The following is a 22,900-nucleotide window of genomic DNA, read 5'->3' as shown; positions in this document are numbered from 1 at the left end:
CACCATAACACCTCCTCCTCCATGCTTTACGGTGAGAACTACACCTGCGGAGATCATCCATTTACCCACACCATGTCTCACAAAGACAAGGCGGTTGGAACCAAAAATCTCAAATTTGGACTCCAGACCAAAGGACAAATTTCCACCGGTCTAATGTCCATTGCTTGTGTTTCTTCGCCCAAGCAAGTCTCTTCTTCTTATTGGTGTCCTTTAATAGTGGTTTCTTTGCAGGAATTTGACCATGAAGTCCTGATTCACACAGTCCCCTCTGAACAGTTGATGTTGAGAGGTGTGTGTGTGACTTGAACTCTGTGAAACACTTATTTGGGTTGCAATTTCTGAGACTGGTAACTCTAATGAACTTATCCTCTGCAGCAGAGGTAACTCTGGGTCTTCCATTCCTGTGGCGGACCTCATGAGAGCCAGTTTCATCATAGCGCTTGATGGTTTTTGCGACTGCACTTGAAGAAACTTTCAAAGTTCTTGAAATGTTCCGTATTGACAGACCTTCATGTCTTAAAGTAATGATGGACTGTCGTTTCTCTTTGCTTATTTGAGCTGTTCTTGCCATAATATGGACTTCGTATTTTACCAAATAGGGCTATCTTCTGTATTCCCCCCTACCTTGTCACAACACAACTGATTGGCTCAAACGCATTAAGAAGGAAAGAAATTCCACAAATTAACTTTTAACAAGGCATACCTGTTAATTGAAATGAATTCCAGGTGACTACCTCATGAATCTGGTTGAGAGAATGCCAAGAATGTGCAAAGCTGTCATCAAGGCAAAGGGTGGCTATTTTAAGAATCCCAAATCTCAACTATATTTTGATTTGTTTAACACTTTTTTGGTTACTACATGATTCCATATCTGTTATTTCATAGTTTTGATGTCTTCACTATTATTCTACAATGTAAAAAATAGTAGAAATAAAGATAAACCCTTGAATGAGTAGGTGTGTCCAAACATTTGACTGGTAGTGAATGTGCATAAATGTATATGTATATATATTTGCGGGAAAAAACATATGGGGGATTGGAAGTGATGCAGACAATTACATTGATGGAAGTTACAATCTATCTGCAATATTAAAGCTGATCAAAAATTAATAAATAATAAAACAAAATAACTATGGCAAAATACTGTAGATTGGACAATCATGTGTCAACAATCCAGAACATTCTGCAAAAATCTCTCAGTAGGTATGAAACTCATCGGTATCTACCAACAAGTTGCGACATGGAAGCAAGTGAGTAAAAAGCACTTTGTGTGCTGCTGTGCTGAGTCATGACATCTTGAGGGGAAGACGGGAAACGAGAGGCCACAATTGACTCATTCTGATTCTGATAAATCTCCCTGCTGGATACAGGTCTTCTCCCTCACCCCCTTCGCCATGCTTTCCTGCTGTAGCGGGGAAAGGGTTAACAAAAAACAAACAACCATGTTATTCACATTTTAGGAGAGATCAGGGCCCATATTCATAAAGTGTCTCAAATAGGAGTGCTGATCTAGGATCAGGTCCCCCATCTCAGTCATTATGATCTTAAAGGCTAAAATGATCCTAGTTCAGCAATCCTACTCTGAGAGGCTTTGTGAAAACAGGCCCAGTTCTGCTATCTTGGTAAAAAGTGAACTCTTGGAGCAACTCTCGTAATTTACATGTATTTGGTGCACATTGACAAGCACAAATTCGGTGTCACTGAAACTAGGGCAGTCCGATGCACAGTTCTAATTCACAGGGCTAAGTTAAGACTATTTGGAAGTTACACTACACCAAGGAGCATTTAACAAAAGTAAAGTGTTACTTTCCACACAAAGTAATATTGTAAAGTAACACACTATTACTAATTATATGTGACCTGTTTCAGGAAGCTAGGCGTATGTCGCACGTCCCTACTTCATTTTTAGCAAAATGCGTTTTGGGGCAGAAATGGCTTCTGGAACATGTGAACTTTCATGTGCCTTAATAAAAAACTTCTGTGCCATCTGTAAATACGAATAATATTATTAATTTGCGTTACTTTCATGAAAACATCTCAAAATCTTACTGCTTGTTTGACTGTCGGAGGGTTTAAGGCGAGCAACGTGCGCTCTACCAAAGATAGGCTACTTGCTGACTCAGGTTTGACCACTAGTTTCTCCTTTCATCTGTGGAGCTGCTTTTACTGTGCTAGTCTACTAGTCTACTGTGCTAGTCCTGTGTTGTCACCTAGAGTCTTATTTGTTTATTTTGCAAGCTATAGCACACTATTTTACAAAAGTAGGTTTTAAAGGACCATAGAGTTAAGTCTGCTTTGTGTTTTATTTTTTTGCTAAGGAAAATCTGGTATTGTAGTATCGTGATACTGGTATCACGACAACAGTAGTCCATATAAGGTCCCACAGTTGACAATGCATGTCAGAGCAGAAACTATACCATGAAGTCCAAGGAACTGTCCGTAGATCTCTGAAATATATACACTATACATACAAAAGTATGTGGACACCCCTCTTGCTCGCTAGTGCTTTAGCAGCCCCCGAACTACCTCCGAACTATCCTATTGCTGTTCACCGGACCTTATGATAACTCAGCTATACAGCTGATGTCTGCTGGACTGTTCCTTGTTACGGTACCGCATCCTGTTTATGTTTAGCCTCAGCCCAAACTGTGTCGTCATTACCAGCTGTTGTCTTAGCTCTCTCAAATTACACCTGTGATTGCTTTATGCCTCTCTCCCATCTCAATATGGTTAGCTTATTGTTGTTTTGGTTATTTCTAATTGTACTATTTCACTGTAGATCCCCCAGCCCAGCTAAACCTGCCTTAGATAGCTCCTTTGTCCCACCCCCCATACACGCGGAGACCGACTCAATTGGTGCCTCCAGTGATGCAATCTCTTTCATTGTTACCCAACGCTTAGGTTTACCTCCACTTTACTCATATCCTTCCATATCGTTGTCTGTACATAATGCCCTGAATCTTTTCTACAACGCCTGGAAATCTGCCCCCTTTATTCTATGTACCCAACGCACTAGAAGACCAGTTCTTAAAGCCTTTAGCCGTATCCTTATTCTAGTCCTCCTCTGTTCCTCCGGTGATGTAGAGGCTAACCCAGGCCCTGCAGCCCTCAGTATCACTCCTACTCCCCAGGCGCTATCATTTGCTGACTTCTGTAATCGCAAAAGCCTTGGTTTCCTGCATGTAAATATCAGAAGTCTACTTCCTAAGTTTGAGTTATTCACTGCGTTAGCACATTCCGCCAACCCTGATGTTCTAACAGTGTCTGAATCCTGGCTTAGGAAGGCCACCAAAAATTCTGAAATTTCCATCCCAAACTATAACATTTTCCGTCTAGATAGAACTGCCAAAGGGGGTGGAGTTGCAATCTACTGTAGAGATAGCCTGCAGAGCTATATCATACTATCCAGGTCTGTGCCCAAACAGTTTGAGCTTCTACTTCTAAAAATCCACCTTTCCAGAAATAAGTCTCTCACTGTTGACACTTGCTACAGACCCCCCTCAGCCCCCAGCTGTGCCCTGGACACCATATGTGAATTGATTGCCCCCCATTTATCCTCAGAGTTCGTACTGCTTGGTGACCTAAATTGGGATATGTTTAATACCCCGGCCATCCTACAATCCAAACTAGATGCCCTCAATCTCACGCAAATTATCAACGAACCTACCAGGTACAACCCTAAATCCGTAAACATGGGTACCCTCATAGATATCATCCTGACTAACTTACCCTCTAAATACACCTCAGCTGTCTTCAACCAGGATCTCAGCAATCACTGCCTTATTGCCTGCGTCCGTAACGGGTCCGCGGTCAAACGACCACCCCTCACCACTGTCAAACGCTCCCTAAAACACTTTAGCGAGCAGGCCTTCCTAATTGACCTGGCCCAGGTATCCTGGATGGATATAGATCTCATTCCGTCAGTAGAGGATGCCTGGTTGTTCTTTAAAAGTAATTTCCTCTCAATCTTAAATAAACATGCCCCATTCAAAAAATACAGAACTAAGAACAGATATAGCCCCTGGTTCTCCTCAGACTTGACTGCCCTTGACCAGCACAAAAACATCCTGTGGCGCACTGCATTAGCATCAAATAGCCCCCGCGATATGCAACTTTTCAGGGAAGTTAGGAACCAATATACACAAGCAGTCAGGAAAGCAAAGGCTAACTTTTTCAAACAGAAATTTGCATCCTGTAGAACTAACTCAAAACAGTTTTGGGACACTGTAAAGTCCATGGAGAATAAGAGCACTTCCTCCCAGCTGCCCACTGCACTGAGGCTAGGAAAAACTATCACCACCGATAAATCTACAATAATCGAGAATTTCAACAAGCATTTTGCTACGGCTGGCCTTGCTTTCCACCTGGCTACCACTATCCCGGCCACCAACTCTGCACCCTCCGCTGCAACTTGCCCATGCCCCCCCCCGCTTCTCCTTCACACAAATTCAGACAGCTGATGTTCTGAAAGAGCTGCAAAATCTGGACCCCTACAAATCAGCTGGGCTAGACAATCTGGACCCTTTCTTTCTAAAACTAGCCTCCGAAATTGTCGCAACCCCTATTACTAGTCTGTTCAACCTATCTTTCGTAACGTCTGAGATCCCCAGAGATTGGAAAGCTGCCGCGGTCATCCCCCTCTTCAAAGGGGGTGACACTCTAGATCCAAACTGTTACAGACCTATAGCCATCCTGCCCTGCCTTTCGAAAGTATTTGAAAGCCAAGTTAACAAACAGATCACCGACCATTTCGAATCCCACCGTACCTTCTCCGCTATGCAATCCGGTTTCCGAGCTGGTCATGGGTGCACTTCAGCCACGCTCAAGGTCCTAAACGATATTATGACCGCGATCGATAATAGACAGTACTGTGCAGCCGTCTTCATCGACCTGGCCAAGGCTTTCGACTCTGTCAACCACCGCATTCTTATTGGCAGACTAAATAGCCTTGGTTTCTCAAATGACTGCCTCGCCTGGTTCACAAACTACTTCTCAGATAGAGTTCAGTGTGTCAAATCGGAGGGCCTGTTGTCTGGACCTATGGCAGTCTCTATGGGGGTGCCACAGGGTTCAATTCTTGGGCCGACTCTTTTCTCCGTGTATATCAATGATGTCGCTCTTGCTGCTGGTGACTCTCAGATCCACCTCTACGCAGACGACACCATTTTGTATACATCTGGCCCTTCATTGGACACTGTGTTAACAAACCTCCAAACGAGCTTCAATGCCATACAACACTCCTTCAGTAGCCTCCAACTGCTCTTAAACACTAGTAAAACTAAATGCATGCTCTTCAATCGAACGCTGCTGGCACCCGCCCACCCGACTAGAATCACCACTCTCGACGGGTCTGACCTAGAGTATGTGGACAACTACAAATACCTAGGTGTCTGGTTAGACTGTAAACTCTCCTTTCAGACTCACATTAAGAATCTCCAATCCAAAGTTAAATCTAGAATCGGCTTCCTATTTCGCAACAAAGCCTCCTTCACTCATGCTGCCAAACATGCCCTCGTAAAACTGACTATCCTACCGATCCTTGACTTCGGCGATGTCATTTACAAAATAGCCTCCAACACTCTACTCAGCAAATTGGATGTAGTCTATCACAGTGCCATCCGTTTTGTCTCCAAAGCCCCATACACTACCCACCACTGTGACCTGTACGCTCTTGTTGGCTGGTCCTCACTACATGTTCGTCGTCAAACCCACTGGCTCCAGGCCATCTATAAATTACTGCTAGGCAAATCCCCGCCTTATCTTAGCTCATTGGTCACCATAGCAGCACCCACCCGTAGTCTGTGCTCCAGCAGGTTTATCTCACTGGTCATTCCCAAAGCCAACACCTCCTTTGGCCGCCATTCCTTCCAGTTCTCTGCTGCCAATGACTGGAACGAATTACAAACATCTCTGAAGCTGGAGACTCTTATCTCCCTCACTAACTTTAAGCATCAGTTGTCAGAGCACCTTACCGATCACTGCACCTGTACACAGCCCATCTGAAATTAGCCCACCCAACTACCTCATCCATATATTGTTATTTATTTTGCTCTTTTGCACCCCAGTATCTCTATTTGCACATAATCTCTTGCACATCTAGCATTCCAGTGTTAATACTAATTGTAATTATTTTGCACTATTATTTAAAAATATATATATTATTTAGCCTATTTATTGCCTTACCTCCATAACTTGCTACATTTGCATATATTTTCTGTTGTATTTTTTGACTTTATGTTTTTTTTACCCCATATGTAACTCTGTGTTGTTGTTTTTATCGCACTGCTTTGCTTTATCTTGGCCAGGTCGCAGTTGTAAATGAGAACTTGTTCTCAACTGGCTTACCTGGTTAAATAAAGGTTAAATAAATAAAAAAAATAAAAAAAATAGTGGATTTAGCTAATTCAGCCACACCCATTGCTGACAGGTGTATAAAATCGAGCACCCAGCCATGCAATCTCCAAAAATAAACATTGGCAGTAGAATGGCCTTACTGAAGAGCTCAGTGACTTTCAACGTGGCACCGTCATAGGATGCCACCTTTCCAACAAGTCAGTTTGTCACATTTCTGCCCTACTAGAGCTGGCCGGTCAACTATAAGTGCTGTTATTATGAAGGGGAAACGTCTACGAGTAACAACAAGCTCACAGAACGGGACCGCCGAGTGCTGTAGCGTCTAAAAATTGTCTGTCCCCAGCCGCCGTTCTGGTTATAGACCGCATGTACACGGACCAATAGAGATGTATAGAGGGCACACTTGCCACTAGATGGGAAAGCAAAGTCCTCTATGGACTTTGCTATCACAGAAGCGATCAATGTCAAAGATCAGAGGTGCGCCCTGTATACATTTTAGGGATGGACATTTGAAATTATTTCACTATTCGAATAATATCATGACATTTTTTCGGATATCCGGATAGTCGAAAGACATGTTTTAAAGAAAACATTTTTGGGGGTGGAAACTTCAATGGAGACTTGCTTGCACGACTCAAGAGAGCCAGTGTTTGTTTTAGCAGAAGGGTGGGGAGGGGTGAGAGAGGAGCAGGGGCCAGTGTGTGTGACAGTATATGTGTGTGGCACAGAGGGAGAGAGAGAAAGTAGCCAAACCGACTAGCGCTAGTTAGACAAACTTGTTGCTGCCATAGGTTATCTATCATACCATCTGGTAGTGCCCGTCTTGACTGTATCAAATCGTTGTAAAGAAGCTAGCTAGCTACAGTAGCCAGCTAAGTTAGCCAGCTAGCTAGCTAAAGTAGCAAGGCTCCATTCATATGACACAACAGCCTACCTGTTGGTTGATCACTGCCTACTTCTTATTTAGCCAACTTAATTCCATAATTTTCATTCAATTTTGCATTGATTAGAAATCTCCCACTTCACTTGCTACACATGAAGCCTGTGACTGTAGTGTTGTTTTGATTGACCGACAGTAACAACAAGCTACACCTGTGAAGGCTACCAGTGCATCTTTTTTAATGGGGAGCTGTCATAAAACTGTTGTTTTATAAAAATGTCAAATGTAATGGTCTATCCTACGAGGCTATGTATCAATGTCACAGTTGTATTTAATTTTAGACAAAGCCTTTTCATTGTTAAAATAGGCCTATATTTTTTTCTTCTCAAATGAATACTCTCCAAGTAATCTAATACCAACGTCCGTTCGGATATTCAAATAACCGTGCCCATCCCAGCAGCTGTCATGACATTTCTCCAAACAGCCTTTCTCTGCTCGCTCAAGAACTAAATGAAGAAACAAGTCGAGATGCGTTTGACAAAGTAACTGTAATAATATTACCAAATGTGAAAAAGTAACATGTTACTCATAAAAGTAATCTGATTACATAACGCGTTACCCCCAACACTGCCAAGGACACAGAGGCTGACATTCATACAAATGTACACACGAACATACCTTCTCCTCTGTGTCGGCGAACATGAGAATCGTGTCTTCCACATCAAACTGCAGCGTCCCGTCTTCTGAAGCTTGACCCTCCAGCGCCACTCCCTGATATCAATCACAGCGCCACATAAACAACTTTGTTAGACACTCAGCAGAAATGCTAATAGTAACGTTTAATTAAAGTGGTGAGATCTTGTATGGTGTTTATTTTCCCCACGTAAGGCTCAATTGTTTGCGTAAATCATGTATTGACGTCAATGGAATCTCAATCCAAATGGCCCAACCCAGGGGGGTCTTCATAATTGATACATGATTGATTAACATCTACATTCCAGCAAACACTGTTGGGACAATGGACTGTATGAAACAAACTATAATATATTATAAAGAGAGTACCACTACTACAATAGGGAATCACCTTGATAAGGAAACCAGGTGGATTCTGGGAGTCTGAGTCTTTTCCAGTGCTCTTTGCATCAGAAGGGGGGAAGGAGCAGCGTGGAGCAGGACGAGGTAGGGCCTTGGCTTTACCATTCTCTGGAGAATCAGGCGCACTCTCCTGCTCAGTGTCATGTGGGACGTCACTCTCTATGGACTTTGGAAGAGCCTCCTGACTGATTGTGACTTCACACCCAGTCACCTCTGACCTTTGAACTTGCCCTTTTACGACAGATTGGCTAGGGCCCTGCTCCTCTGAAGCCCCGCCCTCTGGGGCATCACTCAGACCCTCTGACGCGACGTCACTCCCGACCCCGTTGTCGCTGTCACACGCCGACCGTCTGTTGGGCGTAGCAACGCCGTTGGAGCTCAGCTCATCTGAGAAGTCGGACATTTCTGACGTGAGGACGCTGTGAGCGCCCTCATCTGCCTCTCCTGCGAGGGAAGCTTGCTCCTCAGAGCTGCTATGGGTGTGGGTCTCGTGGCTGGACAGGACGGTCTCTTTGCTGTTTTCGGGGGCTGCGGATGTGTGGAGGGATGTGTGGTCTGAGGGGAAGGCTGTGTTACAGGGGATGGGCGCTGAAATGACCAGGGATTTCCTCTTCTTGGCCTTGGTGCTAAGAGAGGAGTTAGAGGGTGAGTTGATCTGGTTGGTGGCAGAACATTTGGTCTGACATTCTCAGATCCCAGATAATTTCCCAAATTCCAGACTTCTCAATTGAAAATAAATAGACTGTTGACTTTTACTTGATTAGCAATATATACAGTAATCACATATGGACTATGAGACGTTAAACCAATGCGATACATTCACATGGTCATCTAAAACACTGACCTGTTGAGGCCCTTGATGATGAAAGCTTTTCCTGAATGCTGAGTCTCCAGCTTCTTCATCACACTGTAAAGCTCATGGTTCAGCTGCAATCAATAGTGGTTATTCTATTAGTCAGTATTAGTTGACTTGCAGTACATTTCTTCATCTGAACAGTGAGATGCCATACTACATCACCTACAGTAAAATCTATTATTTATAGCAGTGATACAGATGTGTCAAATATATTGTGATGGCTTTGTTTCTTTTGGGAGAATAAAATCCATATTAGAATGTAGAAAAAAACAACCTCACCACGCTCATTTCCTTATAGAAGACATCCCTCAGGTTGGAAATGTTTTGAAAGACGGTCACGTAACAGCCAATCCGGCTTTAGAGAAAAGGGAAAATATTCTGTTACATTGGAGCCACTTGGTGCAAATAAGTTCAGGGTGTTTGCAGATAGAAATATACAAAGGATTCTTCATTCTACACAGAACAGAAATATGAACTGCGTTACAGTCCATAAGGAAATCAGTTAATTTAAAATGATTGTATTAGGCCTTAATCTATGGATTTCACATGACTGGGAATGCGACACATTTCCTTTGCATAGAGTTTATCAGGCTGTTGATTGTGGCCTGTGGAATGTTGTCCCACTCCTCTTCAATGGCTGTGCGAAGTTGCTGGATATTGGCGGCAACTGGAACACGCTGCTGTACACGTCGATCCAGAGCATCCCAAACTGCTCAGCGGGTGTCATGTCTGGTGAGTATGCAGGACATGGAAGAACTGGGACATTTTCAGCTTCAAGGAATTGTGTACAGATCCTTGCGACATGGGGCTGTGCATTTTCATGCTGAAACAGGTGATAGCGGCAGATTAAATGGCACGTCATTGGGCCTCAGGATCTCGTCACAGTATCTCTGTGCATTGAAATTGCCATCTATAAAATGCAATTGTGTTCATTGTCCGTAGCTTATGCCTGCCCATACCCTAACCCCACCGCCACCATGGGACACTCTGTTCACAACATTGACATCAGTAAAACGCTCATCCACACGACGCCATCTGCCCGGTACAGTTGAAACCGGGTTTCATCCGTGAAGACCACACTTCTCCAGCGTGACAGTGGCCATCGAAGGTGAACATTTGCCCACTGAAGTCGGTTATGAAACCGAACTGCAATCAGGTCAAGACCCTGGTGAGGATGATGAGCATGAAGATGAACTTTCCTGAGACTGTTTCTGATAGTTAGTGCAGCAATTCTTTGATTTTGCAAACCCACAGTTTCATCAGCTGTCCGGGTGCAATTCTCAGATGATCCCGCAGGTGAAAAAGCCGGATGTGGAGATCCTGGGCTATGTATCTACACGTGGTCTGCGGTTGTGAGGCCGGTTGGACGTACTGCCAAATTCTCTAAAACAATGTTGGAGGCGGTTTATGGTAGAGAGATGAACATTAAATTCTCTGGCAACAGCTCTGGTGGACATTCCTGCAGTCAGCATGCCAATTGCACCCTCCCTTAAAACTTGAGACATTGTGGGATTGTGTTTTGTGACAAAACAGCACATTTTAGTGTGACCTTTTATTGTCCCCAGCACAAGGTGCACCTGTGTAATAGTCATGCTGTTTAATCAGCTTCTTGATATGCCACACCTGTCAGATGGATGGATTATTTTGGCAAAGGAGAAATGCTCACTAACAGGGATGTAAACAAATTTGGCACAATTTGAGAGAAATACAGTGCATTTGGAAAGTATTCAGACCCCTTGACTTTTCCCAAATTGTTACGTTATGGCCTTATTCTAAAATGGATGAAATAAAAAAAATCCTCAGCAATCTACGCACAATACCCCATAATGACAAAGCGGAAAAAATTGAAATATCACATTGACATAATTATTTAGACCCTATACTCAGTACTTTCTTGAAGCACCTTTGGCAGTGATTACAGCATCGAGTCTTCTTGGGTATGAAGCTACAAGCTTGGCACACCTGTATTTGGGGAGTTTCTCCCATTCTTCTCTGCAGATCCTTTCAAGCTCTGTCAGGTTGGATGGGGAGCGTCGCTGCACAGCTATTTTCAGGTCTCTCCAGAGATGATCGATTGGGTACAAGTCCAGGCTCTGGCTGGCCCACTCAAGGACATTCAGAGACTTGTCCCAAAGCCACTCCTGCGTTGTCTTGGCTGTGTGCTGAGGGTCGTTTTCCTGTTTGAAGGTGAACCTTCGCCCCCAGTCTAAGGTCCTGAGCGTTCTGGAGCAGGTTTTCATCAAGGATCTCTCTGTTCATTGCGCAGTTCATCTTTGCCTCGATCCTGACTAGTCTCCCAGTCCCTGCCACTGAAAAACATCCCCACAGTATGATGCTAACACCACCATCTGCTATGATATGTTTGATATCCTATGTGTTGTCAGTGTCAGGGAACACTTGGTTTAATCAATTCCTTTTTTTTTTTTTTTTAATGAAATTAATTTTGACTGAGCTCTCTCCATGTAGTTTGTTTGTTTGGTAGAGCACGGCGCTTGTAACGCCAAGGTAGTGGGTTCGATCCCCGGGACCACCCATACACAAAAATGTATGCACGCATGACTGTAAGTCGCTTTGGATAAAAGCGTCTGCTAAATGGCATATTATTATTATTATTATTATTATTACCATGCTTCACCGTAGGGATGGTGCCAGGTTTCCTCCAGACATGGCGCTTGGAATTCAGGCCAAAGAGTTCAATCTTGGTTTCATCAGACCAGAGAATCTTGTTTCTCATGGTCTGAGAGTCTTTAGGTGACTTTTGGCAAACTCCAAGCGGGCTGTCATGTGCCTTTTACTGAGGAGTGGCTTCCGTCTGGCCACTCTACCATGTCCTTCTAGAAGGTTCTCCCATCTCCACAGAGTAACTCTAGAGCTCTGTCAGAGTGACCATTGGGTTATTGGTCACCTCCTTGACCAAGGCCCTTCTCCCTCGATTGCTCAGTTTGGCCAGGCGGCCAGCTCTAGGAAGAATCTTGGTGGTTCCAAACTTCTTCCATTTAAGAATGATGGAGGCCACTGTGTTCTTGGGGACCTTCAATGCTGCAGACATTTTTTGGTACACTTCTCCAGATCTGTGCCTCGACACAATCCTGTCTCGGAGCTCTACGGACAATTCCTTCGACCTCATGGCTTGGTTTTTGCTCTGACATGCACTGCCAACTGTGGGACCTTATATAGACAGGTGTGTGCCTTTCCAAATCATGTCCAATCAATTGAATTTACCACAGGTGGACTCCAATCAAGTTGTACAAACATATCAAGGATGATCAATGGAAACAGGATGCACCTGAGCTCAATTTTGAGTCTCATAGCAAAGGGTCTGAATACTTATGTAAATAAGGTATTTCTAATGGACAGGACCCTGATGTGCTGTGGTCCATTGCCTTTACCTTTGATAGAGAACAGGAAGCTCCTCCCTCATCTCTTTGTTGATTTCCTCAAACACACTCTGGGCTATGTTGAACTCCTCCTCTGCCTGGTTAGAGGGAAATGGAATTCAAATGCCTTCAGTACCTTTATCCAAATACGTTGACCAAAAAAAATTGAATTTACTTTTCATTTTCAACACACCTTTGTGATTCTGGCATCGTCTTTCTTCTTGGCATTCTGCAACGCCTCCAAGTGGTGGCGTGAGGAATCGTAGTCTACTAGCTTCCGACCGCGTTTGGCCAGTCGTTCCTAAGTGGCATGGGTAGAAGTAATATTTCTAAACACAATCCCCATGAGTCAAGTGACACTATAAAGTCTCTTGATTGTTTGTTTGTAAGACCAAGCAGCAATGTAAACACATGGGGAGGGAAGAGTTTTGATGTGAAACTGCACCAAAAACAGTTGATGAGAGTACATCAGAAGCTACCTTGACTTCATGAAACTGGCCAGTGTAATTCTCCATGGTGCGGACTATTTGGTCTGTTAGTTTCTCTTCGTAATCGTTCCACAGCAAGTCCTCACTCTGTAGTAGAGGGAAGAAAAAGTTTTAAAAATGTTCAAAAGATTGGGGTCACTTAGAAATGTCCTTGTTTTCGAAAGACAAGCCCATTATCAGCAACCATCAGTCCTGTGTTCCAATGGCACGTTGTGTTTGCTAATCCAAGTTTATCATTTTAAAAGGCTGATAGATCTTTAGAAAACACTTTTGCAATTATGTTAGCACAGCTGAAAACTGTTGTGCTGATTAAAGAAGCAATAAAACTGGCCTTCTTGAGACTAGTTGAGTATCTGGAGCATCAGCAATTGTGGGTTCGATTACAGGCTCAAAATGGCCAGAAACAAATAACTTTCTTCTGAAACTTGTCAGTCTATTCTTGTTCTGAGAAATGAAGGCTATTCCATGTGAGAAATTGCCAAGAAACTGAAGATCTCGTACAACGCTGTGTACTACTCAAGAGGACAAATAGATTAGAGTGTCTAGTTTGAGAAACAGGCGCCTCACAGGTCCTCAACTGGCAGCTTCACTAAATAGTACCCGCAAAACACCAGTCTCAACGTCAACAGTGAAGAAGCGACTCCGGGATGCTGACCTTCTAGGCAGAGTGGCAAAGAAAAAGCCATATCTCAGACTGGCCAATAAAAATAAAATATTAAGATGGGCAGTCTGAGATGGTGTCGCTCTTTATTTCTTGGTTCTTCTGTGGTACATATAAAGACCGCTACACTTCTTCTCATTTAGACAACTTAATTCCGTAATTTTAATTCAATTTTGCATTGATTCGAAATATACCCACTTCACCTGCTCCAGATGAAGCCTGTGACTGTAACACCAATTTGATTGACCAACAGTAACAAGCTACATGTGTGAAGGCTACAGGTGCATCTGTCATAAAACTTGTATTATAAAAAATTATATATATAATGGTCTATCCTTGTAGGCTATGTAGCAATGTCAGTAAAACATTGTTTTGACAAAGCCTTTTCATTGTTAAAAATAGGCCTATAATCTTTCTCTCAAATTAATACTGTCCCAAGCGATCTAATACTAACGTCTGTTCAGAATTTCAAATAACCATGCCCATCCCTACTATAGACCACAACAAAACACCCAGCTGTGGCCCACCTCCATGATGACAGATAGGTCCTCTCCTCCCTGCCAGTCAGGTTCGTAGACGTCTCTTAACGTCTGGGACAGTCGCTTGGATGTCTCATGCATCACTGTAGAGAAGGACAGAAGGAAAATGTGAACTATTGACTGCATTTGTCATAATAATGTTTGTGTGTATCTTGCCTAGCAGATAGCTTGTTAACTAGGCTAGGGGACAGTGTCAGGGGATGTGGGTAAAAAAACAAAAACAAGGGTAGTTTTCACTACCAAACAGAAGAAAACGGACTGAAACAAGGCGGGACTACATTAAGTTGTCCAATAAGAAACACTTATTTTCTGCAGCAAAACGTTTTGCTAAGGTGTACAATAATAAGGCCGTGTCTAGACTTCACAGTTCATGCAGCTTTAGTATTCTGATTATAGTTCTGATCATGGAATTCCGAATGCGTCATGAGTCTACATTTAAATGTCTCTACCGTGTCCACAGTGTGTCCATTGCTTGTTGTTTGGGGTTTTAGGCTGTGTTTCTGTATAGCACTTTGTGACATCTGCTGATGTAAAAAGGGCTTTATAAATACATTTGATTGATTGATTGATTGATTCCCTTTTTCCGCGCTATATTCAAATGCCAGTATGCATTCTACAAATGGTGGAATAGGCTAAATATGTTAACAACACAACAACAACTGGCAGTAGCTAACTAGCCAGCTAACCTCTGTAGCTAGCCAGCAAGCTAGCAAGCAACGTTAAAGGTATTGCAAACGGATTAGCATAACTCTAGCCAAACAAAACATTGTTTTTCTAAATATTATCTAGCTGGCTAGCATTTGAGTCCAGCAAACACGTTCCTCACACACTAGGAACATATTTCCTCCAACTTTATAATGAAAAGGTGCCTTGGTCCCAAAATACACATTTTTTGCAGACTTGTGGGAGGGGTGCTGATGACGTCGCCCAAAGTATGCGCTTTCGGTAGCCTGATTACGTCCAGACTGAGGAGAAATCTGCACACAATGCATCCATGACCACCTCCTGAAGGGGACAGCCAGATCTGAACACAGACAGACCCGTCTTTTCAACACGATCTTTGTATTGTGCTAGCAGAAGTCGCAGGTAAGTGTCAAGTGTAGACCTAATAAATACAACCTGGCATGACAGAAATCATAATGGACAGAACATTAAGATAAAGTTGTTTTGGTTTTGTGGCACACTGCTGATTCGGCTACACCTATGCAAGGTCAAAACAAAATGGTCTTCATTTGAAGTGGTATGCAAACGGGATCACTAAAAACAAACAATTCTAACACAATTATTTCCTGCTCAAATGAATAATACATTCATTTGCTGAGTCTTCCCTTTTTAATGGCCCGTAGTTCTTTGCTTTAATAAATTGACAGTACAGACAGCATTGCAAAAGACCGATCTAATAATAGATGGAATTCACTTCCCTCTTCACTTTCTCCCTCATGCCACCAGAGAGGATTTGAAAGTATGCTCAGCTTACAAAAAGAGACTTGGGCCAGTGTGTCAAATTTAACACATTACTGTACAAAATACAGGCCTACAACTACATCAAACAAAGCCAAAATAATGAACACAAAGACTGAATGATAAGATTGTAGATATTTGATTTTGACCTCAATATGAATATGGCAGCCTGAACTGCCTAAATGCACAGGGCAACACTAAAGATAAGTATTGAATCTATAGATGGGTTAGCTGACAACATCATGAAAACAATGTGCACGCCTTAATGGGGCGATTCTGGATGGCCAGATGGCTAGCAACAATGACAAGAAACTACCTTGTGGGGAATCATAAGTGGCTCATTTCAGCTAGTTTCATCTTGTTCTTGATGCCATGTCTCGTTTTGAGGTGTTTGACTGATTTTATTTCAATGCTAATATGGCTTAAATTCGCTAGCTAGCTAACCAACAACTGTAACATTGTATTTGAGAGACAAGTGCTCATTGTGCAAATGTATTTATGTTTTCAATAAACATTGGAGACCAAAAAAAATTACATGTAAACATTCTAAGCCAACCCCGTCTGTTTTGCCCCATAGTTGCGCAGTTTTGTTGCTTAGCAACTTCAATTAAGCCACCAGTTGATTTGATTAGACTAATCAGAACGTTGGCCGTAGGTGCGCCTGTGCCCATGAGAAACCTCTGCTATGGAGTGAGATGAAATAGACAACTCAGCTCCTACCTTTCACTGCACGGAAGTACGCTTGGACTTCTTTGAATAGTCTTCCCCCATCATTCTGTTGGTTGAAAAGACAGAAGATTCAATGAGGGGGTTGTTATAGTACATTTCTTACAGTGAGAGCATCCATCAATCAAAGACCCTTTCCAGTAGTTGACGTCACCTTTACAGAAGATAAATCTCCAAAAACACTGAAAGAGAAAGACACCAGGATCTTCACAATTCAAGATGTACAATCATACATATCACGAACAATAACAGTGAAGAGTGTACAGTATGTGTTTTAAAAGTGACACTGTCCTTGTCGAACAAGGATTACCTTTTGTATTTTTATTCTGATGCTTCAATGTGCCAACAAAAAAAAAATCAGAATAAGGAATATATTGTTTTACACAAGGCATGGTGGCCCAACCTGGTCTCCAAGTTACTCCATTTAGTATGATTTGTTACGTTTCGTATGGTATGTATTAATTTGTGGATGTCCATCACCCATTTCGTATGATATGTTACAAATTACAATTCGCATTATGTTACGAATTTGAAAAATGTACAATATGTTACAAATTTGCAAAATGTATGATATGTTATGAATTCTGTCTAGGTGGCTAACATTAGCTAGTTCGCTAACATTAGGCTAGGGGTTAGGGTTAAGTTTAGGAGTTAGGTTAAAGGGTTACGGTCAGGTTAAAGGTTAGGTGAAGGGTTAGCTAACATGCTAAGTAGTTGCAAAGTATCTAAAAAGTAATAAGTAGTTAAAAAGTTGCTAATTAGCTAAAATTGTCCGTGATGAGATGGGTATACACCCACCCTTCCACCCCCACCCTCCTTTCATTTTAGCCTTAGGTAACCATCTGTCTTATGTAACCATACCAAACATAACATATACTAAATGGAGTGTATCAGCTTTACGTACAGAATAATACGAAATGCTCTGAGACCATGTTGGGTGGCCACTGTTTGATTAATTAAATGCTAGCGGCCATGACAGAATTCAAACTTGAGTTGGTTTTGGGGTGAGGTTTGATGTGGGTGTCTCGTGTGTGTTCGTAGGTGGGAAGAGTTAGCTAAAATTATTTAGCCAATAAGCTTCAGCTGGTTGGTGTGCAACTGTGGCAAATTTGGTTTGACTTTGGATAGCCTATCCCTGGGGATAGTTAGGGACCGTCAATAAATTACAATGTAAATTGACAATATTTTCATGTTGTCTCATTAAATGCTGTCAATATTTGTATATGGACTTCTACAATCTATAGGTGGTTTGAGATTTGTAAGTCATTAACATTTGGAGATATTGAACTTTAAAATATTGTCCCATGTACATTGTGTAATTTACTGATGGTCCCTAAACCCAATAGGGATATCAAATGTCATACCAAATTGACCATGGGCATTATGATCGGGTTACTTGGGTGCTGCCAGCTGTGGGCAGGATTAAAATAAGCCCAACCCACAGAAAACTGTTATGGTACCCTTCATTCCGTGACATTTTTTCCTATCATCTCCCAAATCTCCGTTTTGGAGGAGACCACTTTATGACCAAAATTAACCCATTCACACTAAATGTTTCTGACTCATATCAACGCCACATTGGCCATTTTCAAAACAAAAAGTTGATTTTTAGCGGCAGTCACTCTTTAAGACAACTTTTTCTTAACATGTGTTGATTTGGTGAAATGACCCAAAATACAGATATAAAAAAAATGCACACAGCTCTGAGGGCAGATAAACAGTTAACCAAACGTCAGAGATAGCTCCCTTGCAACATATAAGCTGAATCTATTGGAGAACATTTCATTGGTTGACCTCAACACAAAAACAGTAATTAGCAGACAAAACAACATCTGGTTTTTCCAGTGCTTTTTCAAATGAGCGTCCAACCAGTTGGCCATTTGACAGCATATCAGTTTGTCAAATTACATAGAAAAAATTATAATGGAAACAAAAAGTGTAAGGTAGACCACCATTCCAAATGGCCAGAGTTTAGATCCTAAAGTTATCAACGCAAAAGGATTTCAGTGAATATGGTCCTTATGTGCCTAAAGGCCCACACAGACTGTAACATTTTTGCCATCTTATGCCACAATTTTGCCGTCCCAGACGTGGGCAATTCTTTTGGTCATAAATGACTGCCCGACGTCTTGTCTCGTTCAGTATGACAGGGTATAGATCTGCAGATGATGTACCACTATGTGTGTCGTAGGCTCCAACAAAGTTCTGGCAGTGTCAGAAATGTTGAGCCTTTATTGTGTAGTGTGGCTAGAGTTACGAGCCGATCCCTGGTGACTGACCAATAGGAGGAACACTGATGCCTTGCTCGCGCACCTGGATGTTGTCGTTCTTTCGACGCCATGCTTGATACGCCCAGTTGACGCAGTTGCTGCAGCCTACGCCGCTGAAGTATCCTCACAACGCATGCCAATCGCAGAATGTGACGACAGAACTTAATTTGGTCACATCGCACAGTGTGACATGTAATAATCGTAAAAGACTGAATCCGACGTAGAGTGTGGGAAGGCCTTTAGGGGATGAAGAGACTTGAGCAACCAACAGTAACAGTCAGTATGACTCATACAGTGCCTTGCAAAAATATTCATCCCCCTTGGCGTTTTTCCTATTTTGTTGCATTACAACCTGTACTTTAAATGGATTTCTATGTGGATTTCATGTAATGGACATACACAAAATAGTCCAAATTGGTGAAGTGAAATGAAAAAAATAACGAATGGAAAAGTGGTGGGTGCATATGTATTCACCCCCTTTGATATGAAGCCCCTAAATAAGATATTGTGCAACCAATTACCTTCAGAAGTCACATAATTTGTTAAATAAAGTCCACCTGTGTGCAATCTAAGTGTCACATGATCTGTCACATGATCTCAGTATATATACACCTGTTCTGAAAGGCCCCAGAGTCTGCAACACCACTAATCAAGGGGCACCACTAAGCAAGCGGCACCATGAAGACCAAGGAGCTCTCCAAACAGGTCAGGGACAAAGTTGTGGAGAAGTACAGATCAGGGTTGGGTTATAAAAAAATATCTGAAACTATGAACATCCCACGGAGCACCATTCAATCCATTATAAAAAAATTGAAAGAATATGGCACCACAACAAACCTGCCAAGAGAGGGCCGCCCACCAAAACTCACGGACCAGGCAAGGAGGGCATTAATCAGAGAGGCAACAAAGAGACCAAACATTACCCTGAAGGAGCTGCAAAGCTCCACAGTGGAGATAGGAGTATCTGTCCATAGGACCACTTTAAGCCGTACACTCCACAGAGCTGGGCTTTATGGAAGAGTGGCCAGAAAAAAGCCATTGCTTAAAGAAAAAAATAAGCAAACACGTTTGTGGGAGACTCCCCAAACATATGGAAGAAGGTACTCTGGTCAGATGAGACTAAACTTGAGCTTTTTGGCCATCAAGGATAACGCTATGTCTGGCGCAAAGCCAACACCTCTCATCATCCCGAGAACACCATCCCCACATGGTGGTGGCAGCCTCATCCTGTGGGGATGTTTTTCATCGGCAGGGACTGGGAAACTGGTCAGAATTGAAGGAATGATGGATGGTGCTAAATACAGGGAAATGATTGAGGGAAACCTGTTTCAGTCTTCCAGAGATTTGAGACTGGTACGGAGGTTCACCTTCCAGCAGGACAATGACACTAAGCATACTGCTAAAGCAACACTCGAGTGGTTTAAGGGGAATCATTTAAATGTCTTGGAATGGCATAGTCAAAGCCCAGACCTCAATCCAATTGAGAATCTGTGGTATGACTTAAAGATTGCTGTACACCAGCGGAACCCATCCAACTTGAAGGAGCAGGAGCAGTTTTGCCTAGAAGAATGGGCAAAACTCCCAGTGGCTAGATGTGCCAAGCAAAAGGTGGCTTTACAAAGTATTGACTTTGGGGGGGTGAATAGTTATGCACGCTCAAGTTTTCTGTTTTTTTTGTCTTACTTGTTGTTTGTTTCACCCCAAAAAATATTTTGCATTTTCAAAGCGGTAGGCATGTTGTGTAAATCAAATGATACAAACCCCCCAAAAATCTATTTTAATTCCAGGTTGTAAGGCAACAAAATAGGAAAAATGCCAAGGGGGGTGAATACTTTCGCAAGCCACTGTATAGGCCTTGTACAGCATGTTGCAAAAAGTGGGCTTATCGATACAAACATCTATTGCATCAGTGTTGCAGTTCACCATGGGAGACAGAAACAGCATGACATTGAAGCAGAGCTTTTCTTCATTGGTACCTGTTGTTTGAGAAGGTTCTGGGAGTACTGCTCAAACTGTTCATCTTTAGTCTCCATGTTCTTCCCCAGCTTCTGCATGACCTATGACAGGACAAAAACAAAAGTTGTTGATATATCCACAGCTTTCTATCACTCAACATTAATGGACATTACTCTCTATAATAGGTATTGTACTGTTGTTCAGTTTGAACTATGTGAGGTAATGACAATCACACTTACAGTATATAGGCCCTACATTGTGTTCCATAATGATTCATTCTAAACAACTATCGTAACTTACTTGTATAATGTTCACTATTTTCCAGACCAACATAATGTCTATCATTCCTCTTTCCCAAAAATGACATCTGTGGTTGACCCCAAATGATAGGACGGAACTTGGGCACATTGAACCGATTTCATCTGACAGGCATTTCAAACCACGCTCCCTGTCCTGTTTTTTTGGTTTCTGCAGCAAAGTGAAAGTAGCAGAGCAGCACGCCAGCACCTAGGCCAAGTGAACCACAAAGCCACCGAGTAAGAGCAGTGAGGGAGAGGAAGTGTATGCAGAGGCAGGAAGTGGCAGCTTTTGTGTCCACATGCAGCTGAACAAGCAACATCAACAAAATGGCATTAACAGACTAGCACAAAATCAATTTGGCTGTTTTCTGTTGGAATAGACAACTAACTTTATATAGGCTAGTTCACAATAAAAGTTGTATTGAATATTGTTTGAAAATTGTTTGAACTGTTGATTTTTTTGTCTCTTGAGGAATTAACCAATCTTGATTTCAGGATAACATAGAGATATCACGGTTCACCAGTTCAAACTTGTTGCTTACCTTTTCCTGAGCACGATTCAATGACTTTTGTACCCGTTTGGCAAAGATTCCAGCCCCAGCGCCAATGTTTTGCCCCATCTTGTTCTCTGCCATCGTGTCTTCTTTCTCTCACTCTGGTCTGCTAATGCTTCCTCTTGTGAAATCACTGCTCTGGTGCTTATATCTTTGTTGAAGTACTTAGGGGCGGAGAGCAGAGTCAGTACCGATGTCAGACAGGACTCTCTCTCTCTCACACACACACGACTTTGCTATACCCATGTAACATTTGTGTCAGCCTTGTTGCTTGTTAAAAAGGTTGTCTTGCAGTGAAACAGACACTAGCGTTCTTGAAATTCAGTCGACAGACATCATGAAACACATGTTCCATCCTCTTGTTGAAACTTGTAAACGAGTCAGTAAATTATCCTTTGTAATAAGTGTCTTTAAAAAAAATATATATATATATATATATATATATATATATATATATTCAAGAAATTGCTTCAACAGGATAAAGCCTACACTTTACTCATCATGTTTATCCCACCATCGTCAAGGTAGATCGCAGGACGAATACCAAAGATTATTTATTATATTGACAAGATGGTCCACTGACCACTGTAACCATGGAAATACGTATCTGCAAAGGCGAAAGGCAGGCGGGAGGAAGTGAGATTCTACAGACGAATCTAGCCAATTATCTTTCATAGAAAACATCAATATACTCGTAACAACCTAACCATTATAAAACTTATATTCGATCAAATAAGCCTCACCTATTAAAATAGCAATTCACTTTTATCTTGACCAAATTCGACACTCATTGACCCCATACAAAAACTTCTCACTTGGTCTGCTTAACGTCTGCTTAATCCGAATGGAATCGACCTTCACCATTTGTCTCTTCCTCTGTGAATACTCACCTGAGAAATGTGACCTTAATTTGTTGTTACATTTTGCTGTAAAGAGTGGCAGGCAGCATCACATGATGTGGATAGATAGATAGCCATTTTTTCAAGTATGGGCATGGATGGAAGAGGAAGCGAAACACCCCGCTGTTTTTTTCTATATTGTTTTTTTGAAAGTCAATGATCTAAGATCAGACCCAACTGCTATTGCATTGGTGTCTATGGGAGATATACCCAGTTATTAAGTAGACCGGAACTGACCATTTTTTTCAATGGTAAACAGCCTGAGTGAACTATCTTCATTCATATACAGTATAAATGGACAAAGCCATCGATCACGTGACACCATTCGTTCCTGTGAAGACTCAATAGCGCATTGAAGCCAAATAAAGTCGGTTAAGATGGTGTCTCATTGAGACATAACATGCGCAGTTTTAGCTACTCCAGGAAGTGACGTTGCAGGCTAGCTCAGTGCTGCCCCCTCTCATTGAGTAACTCAAGTTGAAGGC

At 42.2% G+C, this 22,900-nt stretch overlaps 1 protein-coding gene across 1 annotated transcript; it reads right to left on the bottom strand.

Annotated features, from left to right (window-relative positions):
- Positions 1-1,087: 1,087 nt before the first annotated feature.
- On the bottom strand, positions 1,088-21,635 carry LOC121576017 (bridging integrator 2-like). The gene is made up of 12 exons (XM_041889315.2): positions 21,505-21,635; positions 20,684-20,764; positions 16,432-16,486; positions 14,239-14,333; positions 13,042-13,137; positions 12,756-12,863; positions 12,575-12,660; positions 9,465-9,540; positions 9,174-9,256; positions 8,319-8,955; positions 7,913-8,005; positions 1,088-1,405 (listed from the first exon to the last, which is right to left on the bottom strand). Exons 1-12 carry the CDS (start codon positions 21,595-21,597, stop codon positions 1,334-1,336), a joined length of 1,575 nt encoding a protein of 524 aa, XP_041745249.2. The 5' UTR covers positions 21,598-21,635; the 3' UTR covers positions 1,088-1,333.
- Positions 21,636-22,900: the final 1,265 nt, after the last annotated feature.

The sequence above is a fragment of the Coregonus clupeaformis genome, chromosome 10, assembly GCF_020615455.1.
Source record: "Coregonus clupeaformis isolate EN_2021a chromosome 10, ASM2061545v1, whole genome shotgun sequence".
NCBI lineage: Eukaryota > Metazoa > Chordata > Actinopteri > Salmoniformes > Salmonidae > Coregonus > Coregonus clupeaformis.
This window is presented reverse-complemented; position numbering and strand designations above follow the sequence as displayed.

What these genes read in the sequence shown, in the direction of transcription:
- LOC121576017 (XM_041889315.2), bottom strand. Translation starts at nt 21,597, where the DNA reads ATGGCAGAGAACAAGATGGGGCAAAACATTGGCGCTGGGGCTGGAATC. An exon ending in ACCTATCTGTCATCATGGAG is followed by an intron (nt 13,138 to 14,238) that starts GTGGGCCACAGC and finishes CCTCTACTACAG; the next exon opens with AGTGAGGACTTGCTGTGGAA. An exon ending in TCGCCGACACAGAGGAGAAG is followed by an intron (nt 1,406 to 7,912) that starts GTATGTTCGTGT and finishes TCCCCGCTACAG; the next exon opens with CAGGAAAGCATGGCGAAGGG.